General features: G+C 41.7%; 1 protein-coding gene, 1 non-coding gene and 1 pseudogene across 3 annotated transcripts in view; 2 read left to right on the top strand and 1 right to left on the bottom strand.

The window, feature by feature from the left end:
* The window catches only part of HSD17B3 (hydroxysteroid 17-beta dehydrogenase 3), a 50,943-nt gene that overhangs the window by 10,956 nt on the left and 19,371 nt on the right, over positions 1–20,616 (top strand). For both annotated transcript variants that reach the window (XM_081523079.1, XM_081523071.1), the window contains exons 3-5: positions 16,353–16,428; positions 18,192–18,299; positions 19,327–19,394. In XM_081523079.1, the coding sequence (XP_081379205.1) occupies positions 16,353–16,428; positions 18,192–18,299; positions 19,327–19,394 (252 nt within the window). The remainder of the gene's footprint in view (positions 1–16,352; positions 16,429–18,191; positions 18,300–19,326; positions 19,395–20,616) is intronic.
* LOC145539699 (CDK5 and ABL1 enzyme substrate 2 pseudogene) lies at positions 11,330–15,511 on the bottom strand (annotated as a pseudogene).
* Positions 14,514–14,620, top strand: LOC145521660 (U6 spliceosomal RNA). The gene has a single exon (XR_014065567.1). It is a non-coding gene; the product is annotated as a U6 spliceosomal RNA (small nuclear RNA).

Raw genomic sequence — 20,616 nt, 5'->3', positions numbered from 1 at the left:
TTAAAGAAACAGCAGATGCAGAATGAAGAAAAAGGAAAGGTGTTAGTCACTCAGTCGTGTCTGACTCTTTTCAACTCCATGGACTGTAGCCTGCCAGTCTCCTCTGTCCATGGAATTATCCTGGCAAGAATACTGGAGTGATAGCCTTTCCCTTCTCCAGGGGTTCTTCCCAGCCCAGGGATCGAACCCAGAATATCACCCCTAATTATATAAATATAAATATATAAATATATATATATGTATAAACGGTGAAACCTCACTGTACAGATTTCAGGCCAGGGGTGGAACTTGTAATAATACTTTATGACTGAAGATCAGCTGTTAGACTGAGTATAATTTGCTTTAAAATACTTCAGCATGCATAATATATCATATTATATATCATATATCATATCATATATCATATATATCATATATGTGAGTCAGTTATTTTAAACAGTTTCTTGAGGTATAATTCACATACCATAAAATTCACCTAAGTGTACAGTACAATAATTTTTAGTAAATTAACCAAAGATTTCACCATCATCACTATCCAGTTTTAGTATTTCCATCATCTTAATGACCCTAATGAGATCACTGACAACTGGTCATGGTTAATCCCCCATTCCTACCCCTAGTCCTAGGCTGCCACTCATCTTTTCTGAACATTTCATACAAATGCCCCCACACCGAATGCAGTCTTTGTGCCTGATTTCCTTCAGAGTATTTTTAAGGTTCATCAATGTTATAGCATGTATCAGTGGTTCTTTAGTTTTTATTGCAGAATAATATTCTATCATATGGATATACCACAGTTTGTTTCTTCATTTATTAGCTGATGAATATGTGGGTTTTTCCCACTTGGGAGCTATGTAATATGCTGCTGTGAATATTCTTATGTGCTGTTTTGCATGGACGTATATTTCCATTTCTCTTAGGTAGATTACGTAGGAATGTAATCACTGGGTTGTATGGTAAATTTGTATGTAAGATTAGTGAGTCCACATTTCTGCCATGGGTTAACAGTTGAAGATAATGTCCAGAGGTGGTGTGTGTTGAGTTTCTTCTACTTGCCCCCTCCGGATTCACTCCCTGCTCTCCTTCACCCTCCTCTGTGCCCCAGGAGGCTGACCTGCACCAAGGACCTCAATTGGCCTCTGGCTTCAGCAGGGTTTGTGGGGGTTGGGAGACACTGGCAACAGGGAAGAGGGAGTCAGGAACATGAAGCTGGGTTTCTTTCTGCTCTCTCTCTGTCTGTGGGTCAGGGAGGGCTGTGTCCCTCTGCTGAAGGCTGGAGCTCTGTTGAGCAGCCTTCTCCACCCTCTGGTTCTGGTACCTGTTCATCCCCCAACATTTTCAGGTTCACAGCTGCTGTTGTTAATAGCTCCAGAATATCGTGGGTTCTCCACACACTACTCACACTTTGTAAATAAGCCTTTTATTAAACTCTCTGCAAGTTACCCAGAGAGTGTGCTGTTTTTGCCAAGACTTTGGCTAAAATCCAGGTTTCAGTTAATTTTTAAAGATGAACTCTATATCAGAGTTCATCAACATCTGTGCTTCAGCTAACTTGACTTTCATTAGAGAGTCTGCCCCTTAGCCTAAGAAATGTTATCAATAATTTTCCTGAGGCAGTATCTTCCAAGATGTGTGGATTTGCTAGAAGTATTGGACAGGCACTTTTGCCCTCCTGTGAACAAGGATGTGGTATCTGTGAGCACGGCAGAGTGGTGTTATTGACCTTGAATGGATTTGGCCCTGTGTCCTGTGGAGAGTGGAGGATTCTGTCACCTAACCCTGCCAGAAGTTTGACTGCACCCTGCCCCCAGAACGTGACCGTATCTACCTGGGATGAGCCTTCACAGAGTGCCTAAGGGACAGATGGCTGGGACTCCACTAAGCTATGAGAACAGGTTCATAATTGCTTTGATGCCTGCTTACTGACAGATGTTTTTGTTGGTAGGATTTGGCCTGAGACTTGTTTGCATTTTGCAACACACGATCTGCTGGATAGTTGTTGTTGGGGGTGGGGTGGGGTGGCGTAGATCCGTAGCCAAAATCTACCTCTAATCAGCGGAGACTACAAGAAAACCCAGTGATTGTGAACAATCAAATAGGTTAGGTCAGTAGGCATATTTAATGTCTCCCAGGGTTCCAGTCATTCAGAGTTCTAGTCAGCTCTGCCCAGTCCTTAGGGAACATATGCACTATTACCTAATTTTCCTGTATTTATTTAGTTCTCCTTTAACTTTTTTTTTAAACTAACCTTTTAATTTTGAGATATTTATAGATTCATAAGTAGCTGTAAGAAAGAATACAAAGAGATCCCATGTACCCTTTACCCAATCTTGCAAAGTTATCATATAAGTCAGGGTATCAACATCAATACAGTCAAGATACAGAACATTTCCATCACCATAAGGAGCCCTTGTGTGGCTGTTTTATAAATAACCCCACCTCCACTCGTATCCTCTCTCCCCTCTTTCTTTCTCCTTCCATCCTTCTTTCTTTCATTATTTCTTTCTTGAAGTATAGTTGATTTATAATGTTGTGTTAATTTCTGCTGCACAGCAAAATGATCAGTTATATATATATATTCTTTTTCAAATTCTTTTCATTATGGCTTATTACAGGATATTGAATATAGTTTCCTGTGCTACAGTAGGACCTTGTTGTTTATCCATTCTATACAAAATAGTTTGTATCTGCTAACCCCAAACTCCAAATCTTTTCCTTCCCCACCTCTCCACCCCCCTGGCAATCATGAATATGTTCTCTATGTCTCTCACTTCCTTCTTAACCTGTGGCAAATGCTTATCTGGTCTCCAATTCTATAACATGGTCATTTTAAGAATGCTATATAAATGGAATCATATACTTTGTAGCCTTTTTGAATTGGTTTTTTTCTGCCCAGCAAAATTTTCTGCAGATTCATCCAGGGTGTCCCAATATTTTGTTCCTTTTCAGTACTAAGTAGAATTCCATGGTATGGAGGTTACACAGTCTGTTTAACTATTCATCCATTGAAGGACATTTAAGTTGTTTCTGTATTTTGGCAACACAAATGAAGCTTCTATAAACATTTATATGTAAATTTTGTATGAACATAAGACTACTTTTTTCTGAAATAAACACTCAGAAGTGCAATTGCCGGCTGGTATGTTAGAATCCCCATGGACAGAGGAGGCTGGCAGGCTACAGTCTATGGGGTCATAAAGAGTGGGAAACTACCGAGCAATTAAGGCCAGCACAGCATGGTAGCTGAATGTTTAGTTTTTTAAGAAATTGCCAAACTATTTCCCAGATTGATTGTACCATTCTCAACAGCACTGTGTGAGTGGTCCATTTTCTCAACATTCTCACCAGCATTTGGTGTTGCTATTTTTTTTTTCTTTATTTTAGCCATTCTGAGAGCTGTGCAGTAACATATCATTGTGGTTTAGATTTGCACTTCCCTGATGGCCGATCATGTTTATGTCAGTTCAGTTCAGTCACTCAGTCGTGTCTGACTCTTTGTGACCCCATGGACTGCAGCACGCCAGGCTTCCCTGTCTATTGCCAACTCCCGGAGTTTACTCAAATTCATGGCCACTGAGTCGGTGATGCCATCCAGTCATCTCATCCTCTGTCATCTCCTTCTCCTCCTGCATTCAATCTTTCCCAGCATCAGGGTCTTTTCAAATGAGTCAGTTGTTTGCATCAGGTGGCCAAAGTATTGGAGCTTCAGTTTCAACATCAGTCCTTTCAATGAATATTCAGGACTGATTTCCTTTAGGATGAACTGGTTGGATCTTCTTGCAGTCCAAGGGAATCGCAAGAGTCTTCTCCAACACCACAGTTCAAAAGCATCAATTCTGAGGCGCTCAGCTTTCTTTACAGTCCAACTGTCACATCCATACATGACTACTGGAAAAACAATAGCCTTGACTAGACAGACCTTTGTTGGCAAAGTAATGTCTCTGCTTTTTAATATGCTGTCTAGGTTGGTCATAACTTTCTTTCCAAGGAGCAAGTGTCTTTTAATTTCATGGCTGCAGTCACCATCTGCAGTGATTTTGGAGCCCCCAAAAATAAAGTCTGTCACTGTTTCCACTGTTTCCCCATCTATTTGCCATGAAGTGATGGGACCGGATGCCATGATCTTAGTTTTCTGAATGTTGAGCTTTAAGCCAACTTTTTCACTCTCCTCTTTCACTTTCATCAAGAAGCTCTTTAGTTCTTCAGTTTCTGCCATAAGGGTGGTGTGATCTGCATATCTGAGGTTACTGATACTTCTCCTGGCAATCTTGATTCCAACAAGTGCTTCACCCCTCACCATCTGGGATGGTAAAAATGCTACAAGCCCCAATGTGTCAGACAAGCTGTTAGAATTCTTCTCAAGACAGTGATCCTGGCAGATACAGGTAATGGCACAGAGTTGCCTCTTCAATTAAAATCCCTTGGCTCAGCCCAACCCAAGAAGAACAACTGCTTTTCTCTATTGTAGAATATTATCCTACATGTACTGGCAATGTATGATGGTGTCTCATGCTGTTTCAGCAAGGAATTTCTTCTTCCTAATGTCTAAATTATTCTAGTCTAAATTACTCCAGCTGCACTCTAAGCTTATTTGCTTTCATCTGGCCTTAAATGAAAGCAGTAGCTTTTAATTATTTTTATATTTCCTTGGATTCATTGCTTTGTTCCTGTGTGGCTTGACTTCAACCCTGTAATTTCTGATTCAGGCTTTGAATATCCTAAATTCACTGTAGTGTGTCATGGCTATGTGCATGTATTTGTGTGTGGAGGGAGGGAGATGAACCAGACAAGAGTGTATACAATGTCTAAATGAAAGTCGCTCAGTTGTGTCTGACTCTTTGCAACCCCATGGACTGTAGCTTGCCAGGCTCCTCAGTCCATGGAATTCTCCAGGTAAGAATACTGGAGTGAGATGCCATTTCCTTCTTCATATAATGTCTGAAGGTGATAACAAAAATAAAAATTAAAATGAGTGCAGTATCCCTTATCACCAAGCTTAAGAAATACAGCCTCACCAGTTCCCTTGAAGCTTGTCATACAGGCACATGTGTCATGCCTTTGTGTTTCCCCTCCCTCACCCCCATAGATGTAAACACTATCATGAACATTGTGTTAATAATTTCCTTACTTTAAAAAAGTTCTGTAGCATGTGTGTGTCTCTCAACAGCATTTGGTTGCATTACTTGATTTGAACTTAATGTAAATTGATTCATATGTCTTTTGGAATCTGTTTCTGCTTCTGATCAATACTGTGCTTTTGAAACTCATCCATGCTGGTGTGTGTAGAACTCGATTAATTCATTTTCAGTGTTGTATGGTATTCCATTATATAAGTTGACCCAATTTAGTTATTCATAATAATTTAATACACAATGGCCACAGATAAACATAAGATATTGGTGGCTAGAACAGCTAAGTGTCCCCCAAATCCCTATTCTTCCATTGTATAAAGTTGTAACTGGTAGGCAGCTATCCAGCCAGGGAATTTCCCAGACTCCCTTATATCTAGCTGGAGTTTTGTGACATTTGCCCAGTGAAATCAAGTAGAAACGATGTGTGTCACTTGGTTAAGGCAGTTAAGGGAAGGGTTGTATCTTCTCCACCCTCTTTCAATCTTTGCACTGGCTGGATGTCAACAGCCAGGGCAATCTTAGAAACCTGAAGTTGAAGGTGGCAATGCCTTTCTCAGTTGTGAGTCCTAAAGAATTATGTGTAATAGGATCTGTTATATAAGATAAAAACCAAACTTCATTGTGTGAAGCCACTGAAATTTTGGAGTTATTTGTTATAGAAGCTTAAGTTATCCTAACTAATGCAAACTAACAAGAAATGTCCAAGATTTTTATGAAGAAACTTCTTAAAGTTTTAGAAGAATGCAGAAGATCTGAATAAATAACATGTTATGGATGAAATAACTCATTGCTACAAAGATATAACTTTCTCCTTAAATATCTCTAATTGCAATATAATACATTAAAAATACAATTTTATCATTTACTTGGGAAATTAAAGAAAACACAGAAACATTTTGAAAGAAAATAACAAATAGTAGAGACTTCCTCAGACACCAGATATCAAAGCCTATTATAAGATGATCAGAAGTGGCACTGACACAGGAATTAACAAACAGTCCAGTGCAACAGAACAGATAGGTCAGAGACAGACCCACATACATATGAGAACTGGGCATACAACTAAGTATTTCAAATCAGGGAAAAAATGGATAAATAGAAAAATGTTGCCAAAACAATAAGCCACCCATTTTGAAAAAAAAATAATACTGGATGATTTCAACCTCACACTATTCTCAAAAAATAAACAATAGCAACAAAAATCAACAAACTACAAAGGGTTATAAGAAAATGTATTTATATCCTTGAGGTTAGGGAAAATCATAACGGAAATTCCAAAAAATAAGGAAAATATTCACAAACTTGATAATATTAAATTAATATTATATTAATATAATGTATGGAAATGGCACCATAAGCAAAGGAGAATATAGTTACTATATATATGTGTGTGTATATATATATATAGTAGGCAAATAATAAATACCAAGAATATATAAAAATAAAACTCCTACAAATTGATAAGAAAATGAAAACCCAAAGAGTAGAATGGGCAAAGGGTATATTCTGGTTATATCTAGACAAACCTATAATTTGAAAAGATAAATGTATGCCTATGTTCATAGCAGTGCTATTTACAATAGCTAAGGCATGGAAACTATCTAAATGTTCATTGACAGATGAGTGGATAAAGAAGATGTGGTACATACATACAGTGGAATACTACTCAGCCATAAAAAGAACTAAATAATGCCATTTGCAGCAATATAGATGAAACTAGAGATTATCATACTAAATGAAGTAAGTCGGAAAAACACAAATATCATACAATCTAAAATATGACATAAAGAAAGGCAATGCCAAAGAATGCTCAAACTACCGCACAATTGCACTCATCTCACATGCTAGTAAAGTAATGCTCAAAATTCTCCAAGCCAGGCTTCAGCAATACGTGAACTGTGAACTTCCAGATGTTCAAGCTGGTTTTAGAAAAGGCAGAGGAACCAGAGATCAAATTGCCAACATCTGCTGGATCATTGAAAAAGCAAGAGAGTTCCAGAAAAACATCTATTTCTGCTTTATTGACTATGCCAAAGCCTTTGACTGTGTGAATCACAATAAACTGTGGAAAATTCTGAAAGAGATGGGAATACCAGACCATCTGACCTGTCTCTTGAGAAACCTGTATGCAGGTCAGGAAGCAACGGTTAGAACTGGACATGGAACAACAGACTGGTTCCAAATAGGAAAAGGAGTACGTCAAGGCTGTATATTGTCACCCTGCTTATTTAACTTCTATGCAGAGTACCTCATGAGAAACACTGGGCTGGAAGAAACACAAGCTGGAATCAAGATTGTCAGGAGAAATATCAATAACCTCAGGTAGGCGGATGACACCACCCTTATGGCAGAAAGTGAAGAAGAACTAAAGAGCCTCTTAATGAAGGTGAAAGAGGAGAGTGAAAAAGTTGGCTTAAAGCTCAACGTTCAGAAAACTAAGATCATGGCATCTGGTCCCATCGTTTCATGGGAAATAGATGGGGAAACAGTGGAAACTGTGTCAGACTTTATTTTTTTTTGGCTCCAGAATCACTGCTGATGGTGATTGCAGCCATGAAATTAAAAGACGCTTACTCCTTGGAAGGAAGGTTATGGCCAACCTAGATAGCATATTTAAAAGCAGAGACATTACTTTGCCAACGAAAGTCCGTCTAGTCAAGGCTATGGTTTTTCCAGTGGTCATGTATGGATGTGAGAGTTGGACGGTGAAGAAAGCTGAAAGTTGCAGAATGGATGCTTTTGAACTGTGGTGTTGGAGAAGACTCTTGAGAGTCCCTTGGACTGCAAGGAGATCCAATCAATCCGTCCTAAAGGAGATCGATCCTGGGTGTTCACTGGAAGGACTGATGTTGAAGCTGAAACTCCAATACTTTGGCCCCCTCACACGAAGGGTTGACTCACTGGAAAAGACTCTAATGCTGGGTAGGATTGGGGGCAGGAGGAGAAGGGGACGACAGAGGATGAGATGGTTGGATGGCATCACCGACTCGATGAACATGGGTTTGGGTGGACTCCAGGAGTTGGTGATGGACAGAGAGGCCTAGCATGCTGCAGTTCATGGAGTTGCAAAGAGTCAGACACGACTGAGCGACTGAACTGAACTGAAAATATGACATAAATGAAACTTTCTATGAAACAGAAACAGAATCACACAACAGGCTGGAAGTTGCCAAGGGGGAGAGGATTAGGAAAGGGATGTATTAGGAGGTTGGGGTTATCAGATATTAGCTTTTATATAGAGAATGGGTAAACAACAAGGTCCTACTAGATAGTACAGAGAACTATATTCAATATTCTATGATATGTACCACATATTCTTTATCCATTCCTCTGCTGATGGGGATATATACAACAGAATATTACTCAACCATATAAAAGAATGAAATAATGCCATTTGCAGCAACATGGATGGACCTAGAAATTGTCATACTGAGTGAAGTCAGACAGAGAAAGACCAATATCACATGATATCACTTATATGTGGAATCTAAAAGAAATGGTACAAATGAACTTATTTACAAAACAGAAATAGTGTCACAGTTGTAGAAAAGAAACTTATGGTTACCAGGGGAGATTGGGATTGACATATACACAATAATATATATAAAACAGATAACTAGTAAGAACCTGCCATATTGCACAGGGAACTCTACTCAATACTCTGTCATGACCTATATGGGAAAAGAATCTAAAAAAGGAATGGATAACTCCTTCACTCTGCTGTACAGCAGAAACTAACACAACATTGTAAATCAACTATACCCCAATAAAAATTAAAAATATACACATAGTGGGAAAATTTTTCAAAAAAGATGCACTTAAAGGTTCGTTGATGATGAGCGAATAAACAAAATGTGATATAGGCATATAACGCAGTATTTTTCAGCCTTGAAAAGGAAGGAAAGTCTGACATACCCTACAATGTGGATGAATCTTGATGACATGCTTAGTAAAATAAACCAGTCGCAAAAAGAGAAAAACAAATAAAATATTCTATGATAAACCATAATGGAAAAGAATATTAAAAAGGAATGTATATATATGTATAACTGAATAACTTCATTGTACAGGAGAAATTCCCTGGAGAAGGACATGGCAACCCACTCCAATATTCTTGCCTGGGAAATCCCATGGACATAGGAGCCTGGTGGGCTACAGTCCATGGGGTCACAAAAGAGTTGGACACAATTTAGCAACTGAACTACAACAAACAGCAGCAGAAATTAACAGTACATTTTAAATCAATTATACTTCAATACAAAATGATTTTAAAAAAAAGAGCATATGCTAGTACATGTGTGTGGATGTTCAATTGCTCAGTCAGGTTTGACTTTTTGTGACCCCATGGACTGTAGACCCCCAGGCTCCTCTGTTCATGGGATTTCCCAGACAAAAATACTGGAGTGGGTTGCCATTTTCTCCTCCAGGGGATCTTCCTGATCCAGGTTCAAACTTGCATCTCCTGCATTGCCAGGCGGATTCTTTACCACTGAGCCACCTGGGAAGCCCCACATGCTGGTAATTCACATATAAACATATAAAAATATTCAGTCCCACTGATAGTTGGAAAAGTGCAAAGCAAAACAGTAAAGGGATATGATTTTTTGACTTTTAGGTTGAAAAAGATAGAAAAAGTTTCTAATATAGGATATAGGCCAGAGTGTGGAGAAGTATCTGTAACTATTTTTGATGGTACAGTTTTAAAGTAGGGCATTTTAGCAATATTATGAAAATTTAGAAAGGATGTACCTTTTAACCCAGCAATTCCACTTCTCACTCTAGGAATTAATTCACTTGTATGTAAAAAGAAGAATATTGAAGAGTTTTCACTGTAGTGACATTGGTTATAGGAAAACTTCAAAACAGCTTGAATGCTCACCCAAAAGTGAACTAAAGAGCACTATGAAGTAATAAGAAAAAGTCAAGTGGCTCAACATGGACTATAGTAGAAATAGATGCAATACTTAAGAGATAAGACACATCATTAAGTTAAAAAAGACAAGCTTAAAATGCCACTTGGGGCTCCCAGGTGGTACTAGTGGTAAAGAACCCGCCTGCCAATGTAGGACATGTAAGAGATGTGGGTTCAGTCCTTGTGTTGGGAAGATCCCCTGGAGGAGGGCATGACAACCAACTCCATTATTCTTGCCTGGAAAATCCCATGGACAGAGAAGCCTGGTGGGCAACAGTCCATAAGTTCGCAGAGTTGGACATGACTGAAGTGACTTAGCACACACACACAGAATGCCACTTATAAAGTGTGAAAAAAAGAAACTCCACAAAACAAACTTCTATTTCTGTATGTACTTATGGAAGCATGTAGATGGAGAAAGTTAGAAAGGAGGATTAACACCAACCTAAAGACATCAGGAGCCTAGCAGTGGTGGGGAAATGGGACTGTGAGGGCAGTGGGGACATCTTTTACAGTGAGAATATACCTGTGTATTTAATACTGTAATTTAATAAATCAATATAGAAAAAGACATAAATGCTGAGGCTTCGAGTCCAGAGATTCATTTTTTTTTTTTTTTTTGCGAAACCAATTTTACTTAAAACACAAATACGTTACTTTTTGCAAACAAATCCATGACACATATCTAGATAGTGAGGTTAGATAGCCACTTAGCACTCATTTAAGTCTACAGCACCTCTCAGGTACTGAGAGAGTGGCCCCATGCCGTTGGACACAGGTGTCTGGGCTGGTTCTAGGCAGTGACAGTTCAGGCTGAAGTTTAATGCCTTGAATATTGGCTTTATGTGAGTACCACACAATGGCAACTCTTGATATTATTAAAAAGGGAGCAGCGCACTAAAGGGAAGGTTACAGAGAGGTTTGGTAAATGACAAATTCTCACCACATAAACACGCAAACTCAAGTTACTGTATCAGCCATTCTAAAATCTGTACAGAAATACCCAGGAAGATGTTAGCCTTCTTCAAGGCTAGTTGCAGACCAGGACATACATTTTGGAAGTTGGTCCCTTGCAGTGTCTGTAACAGGAGTGTCTTTGAGATGCTGTGGTGGCAGGACAGGTCACTTTCTACAAGAGTTGCCTGGGGCCCAGCAGCTTCATCCTTCACGCCCTTCTTGGTGCATGTCCAGTTTAGGGGACGTCTTGGGGTGGACAGGGAAGAGGCACTCGGTAAATACGGTGAGAATACAGACTTGGGCTTCACACTCCACCCTGCCATCCCTCTTAGCCCAAGTAAGCTAATGAGGAAGAAGGAATCGCAGCCAGCAGGGTCTGAGTGGCCGTCCTGAACACCTGCTGGGGTCTCGGTTTAGTGGCTGGTGGCTGAGTGCTCTGATGAGGGCTGGTATCTCCTTTCTGCAAAAGCACCAGTCTACACAGGAAGGATGCAGGTAGGACTGTCCTAGAGCCCCTCCAGTGAGAGGTTTGTGAGACAGTGGTAGGGAAGCAGCTTAATCGTCTGGCTAACACTGTTCTTTCCGAGAGCTGCTGACCCATGAAGGAGCAGCTCTGGTCCTTGGTCTTCAGTGTTTCTGGTGGAGCAGCAAGTGGAAAGCCTGGGCTACATGTGTGTGGAGAAGCTGGCGTGCTGGGCATAGACCTGCCTATGAGAGCAATGACCGGTGCTTGGGGTCTGCTTGGTGTGGGTGTCTGCTCCGGACAAGGTGGCTTCCACTTCCTGGAAGGGAGGAAGAAGGCCTGGGCCCCCACCCACGTGGGGAGGCAGGGCTTGAAGTGGTCTCTATCCTCCCTGCTGGAAAGTCAAATGTGGTTCAAATCACAACTTTGACAGACCTCATTTAGCCAGTTTTTGTTCCCTTGCAAAAAAAAAAAATGCAGAGAACCAAATTCTAAATGACAGTAAATATCATTTTTCTCCACAATATTGCTTAAGAAAATCAAGAGCCAGCAATCCAGACATCCTGAAGGTCCTAAGAGTTACGGGCAAATGGGATTTTCCTGGTGGGCTAGTTCTGTGCCGAGAGGCCTGTTGGGTTACATGACACCCAGGGGATGCAATCCTCGGAAGAACAGAGATCCCAGAGTGAAAAGTGAGACCCAAACCAACCAGGGGTCTGCTCTTACTGGCTTTAGGCTGATGCCAGAGCTCTGCTAATGGATACGGGGAGGTGGGCAGACACCCCCGAGGGGCTGTCCTGGGCTGGGAGGGAAACTGGCAGAAGGGTGGAGGGTTCCCTAGTGTGATTTCCATGTCAGAAAACCCCAAATAGCCTAAATTAATGCTCTAACAGGTCATCTCCAGAAATCCATCATTTGCAGTGAGATCTGGAGCCCAAGGTCTTCACCAGATGCTAGTGCAGTGGCAATGATGGTAGCAGAAGGCTGGGTGATGCAGAGATGAGAAACGCTGTGAAGTCAGGATTCACCACTTCACATTGTAAATCAAAGTCCTGGTGCTAGACCAGTCCCAGGCACAGGAGAAAAAGAAACCATAACAAAATTCCACATTTTGTACACAGAAGAACATATGAGGGGGTCCTAGAAATATTGTGGCGATGTGCTGTGATTTGGAATGGAAGCAGTGTCTCTCCAAGGAAGCAAGGGTGTGGCAAAGCAGTAGTACCAGCCAGGGAAGGCCGCCATCCACACTCCAGTGCTGGAAGCCCACCTTCGGACTCATGAAGTGCCAGGAGCGCCACGGAGGCCGGCAGGGCTAGAACTGCTGCATGAAAGAAAGTGAAAGTGAAAGTTGTTCAGTTGTGTCTGACTCTTTGTGACCTCGTGGACTATACAGTCCATGGGATTCTCCAGGCCAGAATACTGGAGTGGGTAGCTGTTCCATTCTCCAGGGGATCTTCCCAACCCAGGGATCAAACCCAGGTCTCTCACACTGCAGGCAGATTCTTTACCAGCTGAGCCACCAGGGAAGCCCAAGAATGCTGGAATGAGTAGCCTATCCTTTCTCCAGTGGATCTTCCCAACCCAGGAATCAAACTAGGGTCTCCTGCATTGCAGGCAGATTCTTTACCAGCTGAGCTACCAGGGAAGCGCCAATGAAGCATCTGTAATGAGGTAACACTTGGTTCTTGGGAAGGTGAAGAACAAGTTCCAAGACCACGAGCGCCATGAACTCAAACCCAGTTAGATCGCATCTGTTGAACTGAAACCTTTCTTTTAACTTGTCAATGAGCTGCTCCATGTCACACTTGCAGAGGTCACTGCTGGTCTTGGAGCAGAGCCTGCAATTCTGCTTGTTGAGCTCACCCTGCAAGACCAACTTCTCCAAGTACAGGTAGACATGGACACCATCATGGCTCCAAACCACACTTCCTGGACAGGTTCTGCATTTCTGGTTTTAAAGTTCTAATTTTGCTTAGCGTTAGCCCGATGTGCAGGGACTTCTCTGGGGAGGTTTTGTTCATGTCCTTCTTGAGGTTGGAGGGCTTAGACGTACCCTATCACTGTGGTGATGTAGCAGATAAACATGAGGACCGCACTTGTGCTTGCCACAGGGCCCCTAAGGGTCATCCAGGAGGTTGAGGTTGTACCCCAGGGCCCCATGTTGTCCCCTAGTTCTGAGCTGGCAGAGTGTGGGGACGCTGGACCAGGGCTGTCTGTCTTGAGTGTGACCAGGGTGTTGGTGGAGTACAGAACTTGACGTAAGACACAACCTTTCCATTTGCCCCCACCTGGAAGACTGTCTCAGAAGAGCCACTGGAGGGATGCGTCTGCTTCTGGCTGTCCAGCCTCAGGTCACTGACCTGCAGCCGTCTCTGTATGGTGGGCTTGAGGAGGCCGCACACAGGGACCGCTAGGCACAGATCAGCACAGTCCTGCTGTTCTTGGAGTCATACTGCCTTGTGTCCTTGATGAAGTGAGTCTACTCCATGCCTTTGGGCCTGGGGATCCAGATATGTTTGGTTCTTTGAATAAGGCACATCCCACTGCGTCTTTTGAGGGCAGGCCATAAGCCTTATCTGGCACTGACTGTCCAGGCTCTGGCCCAGTCTGAGGGCTGAACAGGCCCTGGGGCGTCAAGGCCCTGCCAGGGGGTTCCAGCAACAGATGGCTGCGGCAGGGGCAGCAGGTGCTTCTTGCCGCGCTGGCCCAGACTCTGGGGCTGCCCGTCAAGGGCAATGTCTTTTGAAGAAGAAGATTGCCGCCTGGTTGCACCTCGAGTCCCCTTGCCTCTGCAGCACCTGCTGGGTGGCCCTGGCAGCGTGGCCGGGGATGGGCCTGGGAATGAGCGGGGTGCTGCACAGGCTTTGGCCACTGCCCTCAGAGATTGTTAGCTGGATGGTTTTGGTGGGAATTGTTTTGTTTGTTTGATGTCTTCCTGGGTGACTCTGGGACCACAGGCTTGGATATTGGCTATTGGAGACTATATGGTAAAGTCCTCAATTCAGCTTAAGTGTTTTTACAATATAACTTGTTAAAATTTGGCATAGTGTTTGCTTTGGCAGCACACACGCTAACACTGAAGCGATGCAGAGAAGATTAGCATGGGCCCTGTGCAAGGATGACACGCAAATTTGTGAAACATTCCATATAGTTGTTAGGATGGCAAATTTTATATCATGTGTATTTTACCATGGTTTAAAATTGTAACAGTTTCATTTAATTAAAAACATTAAGAAGGATTTCAGTTAATTGAGCCATTTCGCCATAGTCTGAGCTTGGGTTGGAAAAGAATTTCCAGACACAGAGTATTTCAGAAAGGAGTGAGTTTATTAAGAACAAAGAGCAGAGATAATGAAGGTGCTGCAAGCACAGTGGGCTGACCTCCTGACAGACCAGGGGAGAGACCACAGGAAGCTATTAGAACAGCAGACTGGCTGGAGGGAGAGCCCACAGAAGTAATAGATACTTCTGAACAGATAGTTCTGAATAAATTGATATTTCTGAATAGATAGTTTTGAGTGAATAGATACTTCTGAATAAATAGTGAGGGAAGCAGCAAATACAACAGGCTGAGTTCCTGACAGACCAGGAAAAGATGACTCTGCCTGGGTTAGTAGTCAATTTTTGGAGCCTCAAGACAAAGAAAATTCTTCCTGGAAGGGTAGCATTAAGTGATTGGTTAGGGCGCTATAGGGTGAGCAGTGGGGTGGGCATTTTTGCCTAATATGGGGTCAGGAACTGACCGATAAGGATCGGGGGCTTTTGGCAGCGGTTACAAAGGGGCTCAGTCAGTTCTGGAGATGACCTTGGTTCTGGGCTCCGCCTCTGTGGCCTTGGTGCGCAGCCTTGCACCTGTGGGCTTGGGGTAGGACTCCATAAGTCCTTTGTCACTAATTCAAATATTGTCTGTTTCTCTCCAGATGAACGTTGGTTTTCCCATTTTTCTTTAGACAAAGCTCTGTCTTTTCTCACCTGTAGCATTTTTAGGTGTGAGGAGTCTGGGCCTGTCTGTGACCACCCAGCACCCGTGTCCTCCGGGCACATTATCGCTCTGCCCCTGTGAGTCGAGGCATTGTCCATTCTGAAGAGAGTTCCTTCTGATCTCAGGAAAACATCCATTTACTCTCCAGTTGGCTATTTCATTTTCTATCCTGTTGGGAGCCAGAGAACAGAAAGAGAGGGCTCAGCTCCATGACTGTGCCTGAGTGAAGAGAACCACAAGAAGACATCCTTGTGAATAGGAGGCAGCTCAAAAGTTGCTGCAGAATTTTTTTTTTTATTATAGATTGCTGCCCTAGACCTTGTTACATAAATTATAGTATAAAATGCTCCAAATTCTGAATTCCAACACACATCTGACCATAAATGCTTCAGGTGGAGGGCAATCAGATTGTGGATCTGTACAAAAAAGCACTTAGAATAATAGTGCTTGGCATGTAATGTGTGCTCAGTTGCTTCTGTCTTGTCTGACTCTTTGAGACCCTATGGTCTGTAGCCCTCCAGGCTCTTCTGTCCATGGGATTCTTCAGGCAAGGATACTCGAGTAGGTTGCCAATGCCCTGCTCCAGGGCATCTTCCCAACTCAGGTACTGAACCTGCATCTCCTGCCTTGTAGGCGGATTCTTACTGCTGGCCACGAGGGAAGCCCTGGTGTATAATAAACATATGCAAATAAACTACTGGTATTATGTCACATTTGGCCTGGCCCAGTGTGGCTGTTTTACTTAGCCTAGAAACCATTGTCACATTGTACACATTTAAACTTAGGAAGATCAAGCATATCACCCTATGACCAAATGGGTGATGCCCCAACTCACCTTTAATATAACAAGCCTTCCTTGTCTGCTGATTATCTCTTTTTTGGTTTTCCCATCCCTACCTTCAGTTAGCAAGACTGGGGTTCAATGTCGCGCTTATCAGCCGGACACCCGAAAAACTACAGGCCATTGCTGCAGAGATTGGTGAGTGACTCCAAGAAATAAGGGAGATGTTTGTGGTGCCCACTAGCCAGGTCTGCTCACATCCTGCCTGTAGAGGCATCTGTCAGCACCCCTACATTTGATCTCTGGTGCCTGGGGTACCAGCCTCCTTCGGGGAGCCCAGTTTACAAAGTTAAGTGCAGGACATAAGTGGCTTTAGCTCACTTTAGTTCATCAGTGATTCTTTGGGCTTCATGAAGCAGAAACACATTCACCCCACAAATAGGTCCACTCCTTTCTTGTATCTAGTGTCTGTCTCTAGAACCAGATCCCCTCATCCAGAGGCCTCAGCTGTCTGAATGCTTCAGTTACTTCCTTCAAAAGCAAGGACTTCCCTTCCCTATGTCTGTGCTGTGCTCCTTGCAGAGGGATGAGAGACAATGCTCACTGCTAGCTGTTAGATTAAAAAAAAAAAAAGATTTGATTCAGGGTTGCCATGTATGGTGTGAGGGTTGTACACTATACAACCCTAAGAGATAGGATTTATATTATAATGTTTTATTTTGATGATCCACTCTGAAGTGTTTTTAGTTAATAATAATGATTGTCATATCCCCTTCTGAGCATTTGAATTTTAATAATTAATTATTAACTTAGTGATTAATAAACTCAATGCAAAGGAATAAGTTTTCAACTATGAAGACTCATGAAGACCATAGCAGGCTGTCTGGGAACAGTCTTATTTCCTTGGAAGAAATTTGGGATAAGAGAAGACCGTGGGGGAGTATGTGGCTGAACAATCACAATGAGGAGGCTCAATGCCCTTGAATCAGTGAATTCTGCTTTTGTTCTCTGACTGCATCTGAAATAACTTTGACCAGGACTAGGACGTTCTTCAGTATTTTCCTTACTATGCACTTTTTACTGTCTTTTTGAAAAGCAAGTAGTGTCTTTGAAGTGTCCCCAGATTATGCCTTAAGATCACTTGCCCCAGAAATATTGGGTCTAACTCCAAAGCTGAGTGGGCAGCAGCCAGTGAAATCTGCCTGCAGTTTTTATATCCAAGAAAAAGCTGCCACAGAAGGCAATTTCATAAAGGTTAGTGGAAAGAGGATTGAACTTGGAGGGAGCAGGGTGTGGTGCCCTTGGTCAAGCTAGTAAGCTTCTTAGAGGCTTAATTTTCTCCTCCAGAAAGTGGAGACAATACCTACTTCGTTCTTGAGAATAGTAAAAAAAAATATACTGTGCATGTAAATGTTTTTACAAATGCTAAAGTGTTGGACAAATGCAAAGGGTTTCTGAGTGGACGTGGAGAGGACCTGATACTCACTGAGCACAAGGATCACACTTTGCTCTAACAGCCCTTAGTCCACGGGTCTGAAACTGGAGCATGCACCACAGTCACCCCCAGTGCCTGTGAAAACAGATCACCAGGCCCACTCCCAGGGTTTCCTGGTTCAGAAGGTCTGGGTGGAGCCTGAGATTTTATTTCTAATAAGTTACCAGTGATGCTGATGCTGTGGTCTGTGGACCTCGCTTCGAGAACTATTGTATTAAATCTGTTATAATGCCTTTACTTATCACTGCAGTGACTCTTAAAATCACACAGAAACCATCATTCACAAATCTTTTAACACATCCCAGCATTTATCTGAGACTATTTCTTGTTTCTAATTAAGATGATGAGCTTGTGCTCTTAAGTGTCTGTTCTGTTCAGGTAATACTCAGGGAGTATTAGGGAAATAGGGACAAGAGGGGGATTTGGACACCTGTTCATTGAAAAATAACTGTTGTCTCTAATGCAGAGTGGACGATAGGAAGTACTGTGAAGATAATACAAGCAGATTTTGCCAAAGATGACATCTATGAGTATATTGAAGAAAAACTTAAAGGCTTAGAAATTGGAATTTTAGGTAAGTAACTTGCAATAATGCAAGGCTTGTCGAAATAAGTCAGTGAAATAATGATCTTAGTGAGACTTGATTATTCAGTAGTAGCTTAAATTTAACCCATGACTGTAAGCTGTAGCATTAAACCAAATATTAAAGTTCAGTTCTACAAAAGGCGTTACTGGATTAATAAATTTGTATATGGTTTTGGAATGTGGCAAGCCTACGTAACTTCAATCTTCCCAACCATATTTCCTAGTATTAAAATATTTTTCTTTCACTGAATGTTGACATTTGACAGGAAGAGGGAAACTTTGGTCTAATGGAATTAGTTTAGTAAACAAACATTGCTGTGATGGATTCATGAAGTAGTGAGTCAGTATGGTTATTTGAGGATAGAGTTTCTCATTCGGCAAATAAGATACAATTTTTTTTCTGCAATAATTTATAGATGATCTGTTTTGTGATCACATACACAGTACAGTGTATTGTAGAGAGAAGGAGGATTTTGATTTTCGAAATAATTACATGTTTACTAATAATAATGTAAAATGTACTCTAGGAAAACTGGAAAGAGCAGATGAACACATAAAAGAATTATGAGTTCCTTAAAATCTTTAACAGCCTGAGATAGCATCTTGGTACATATCTTTCCAGATACATACATGCATATTTTCAAAATGAGGATTAAACTTACATACTGTTTTGCAACATTTAAAAAAATTACACATCAAAAATGTTCTCCCAGGTTTTTAAAACTGAGCAGTCATAGTTTTGAATGACTGCATTGCATCCCACCATATGGCTGCACCATGATTCATTTTATCTGCATTGTATTATCGGACCACAATTTTTTCCCTTCCGATTTCCTCACTGTTATTGAATTATGTTGCAGTGAACAGCCTTTTGTATACATCTTTTTTGTACATGCTTTCTTGGAAAACTTCTCAAGAGAAGAATTTCTGGGTTGGATATGACAATTTTTAAGGCTTTCAATAGACATTTGCCATGGACTCTTCTGATATCTTTTTGTTTTGCCTTTCTTGGTCAGTCAACAATGTTGGAATGCTTCCAAACCTTCTCCCAAGCCATTTCCTTAACACGTCAGATGACATCCAGGTAGGCTTGTACTGTTCTGTGGATGTCTTCCTCTCCCCTAGTCCTGAGCCCCCAACTGGGTAATACCAGGGCTGGGAAGGGGTGATGGGAGTGTGGCCAGAATTCTGCAGTCCAGGTGGACGACTGGAGGTGTCCCCTTCATGTACTCACCTGAGTACTTGATACATAGTGAAGGGTATCACTGTTCCAGACTATCTCTAGGAAAAGAACATCTTCCCTCTTCTCCACACATCAAAATTCACTTGTCCCAATCTTTAGGGGGCTCTACACTGTGATTTATAAGGGAGGTAATGCTGCCTAACAAATTCATAGCTCTGGATTCAGTGGGAGAAAGCCATCTCTTTGGCTTTCTTTGCCTTTCAGGGTCATAAGATTTGTCCAACTTTCAGTGTGAGGGAAGTCAATAATACAGACTTTGTGGCTGAGGGTGTTGTAAGTTCAACAAGCTTAACTCAGACCCATGACTGTCATTGTTGGTCTTGAGTAAATTTATTACGCATTAACAGTCTTTGAAGGCACTGTATTTTGACTCTTCTCCAGGTTTTGACCTTTGAAATCAAAGGGTTATACCAATTTTGAACAAGCTATGATGCTTCTATTCCCCAATCCTGCAAGTAATCCTAAGGTTCTATGTAAGCCTCAAGTGTACTGCATGGACGAATAATGCCAGATTGCTTGGACACTGCTGAACCTCCTCACCAAACCTCTTCTGGCCACATATCTAACTCCATGTTCCCTGTTTCTGGCATAAGTCTGTGTGTCTTTTCATTAAGCTCATTCCATTCCTGCTTCTCTTTATTTATGTCTGCATTTGTACTTGTCTATGTGTCTGTCCCTCTTTCCCTCTTTGTGTGTCTTGGGTGATTCTAGTAGTTTCTTCATCTGGCTTCTGTAGCCCAGAACCTCTACCTTATATTATACAACCATTCATCTTTATAATCTTTATGTTAGTGTCTTTTAGACCCACATATACTAACCTCCCTTCCTTCAGCTGGAAATTAATCATCTCCCTTTGAGAAACAGTGTCCATATTCCTCCCTAAATTTTCAAGGAAACTCTTAATTGACTTCTATTCAAGATCACATTCTTGTAGACTCATAGTGTAGATGTCAGATTTTTCCCAGTTCTAGTGCATTGTTGCTGAATATCAACTTGGAGCGTAGTTTGCAGACTGAGTAAGTGATACAACCATTTAGGCACACACTTTTGCCCACTTTGTGGT

The sequence above is a fragment of the Giraffa tippelskirchi genome, chromosome 1, assembly GCF_054371585.1.
Source record: "Giraffa tippelskirchi isolate mGirTip1 chromosome 1, T2T-mGirTip1v1.2.pri, whole genome shotgun sequence".
Classification (NCBI taxonomy): Eukaryota; Metazoa; Chordata; class Mammalia; order Artiodactyla; family Giraffidae; genus Giraffa; species Giraffa tippelskirchi.
Note: the sequence above shows the minus strand (reverse complement) of the source record. Positions and strands in the feature narration are given on the sequence as shown.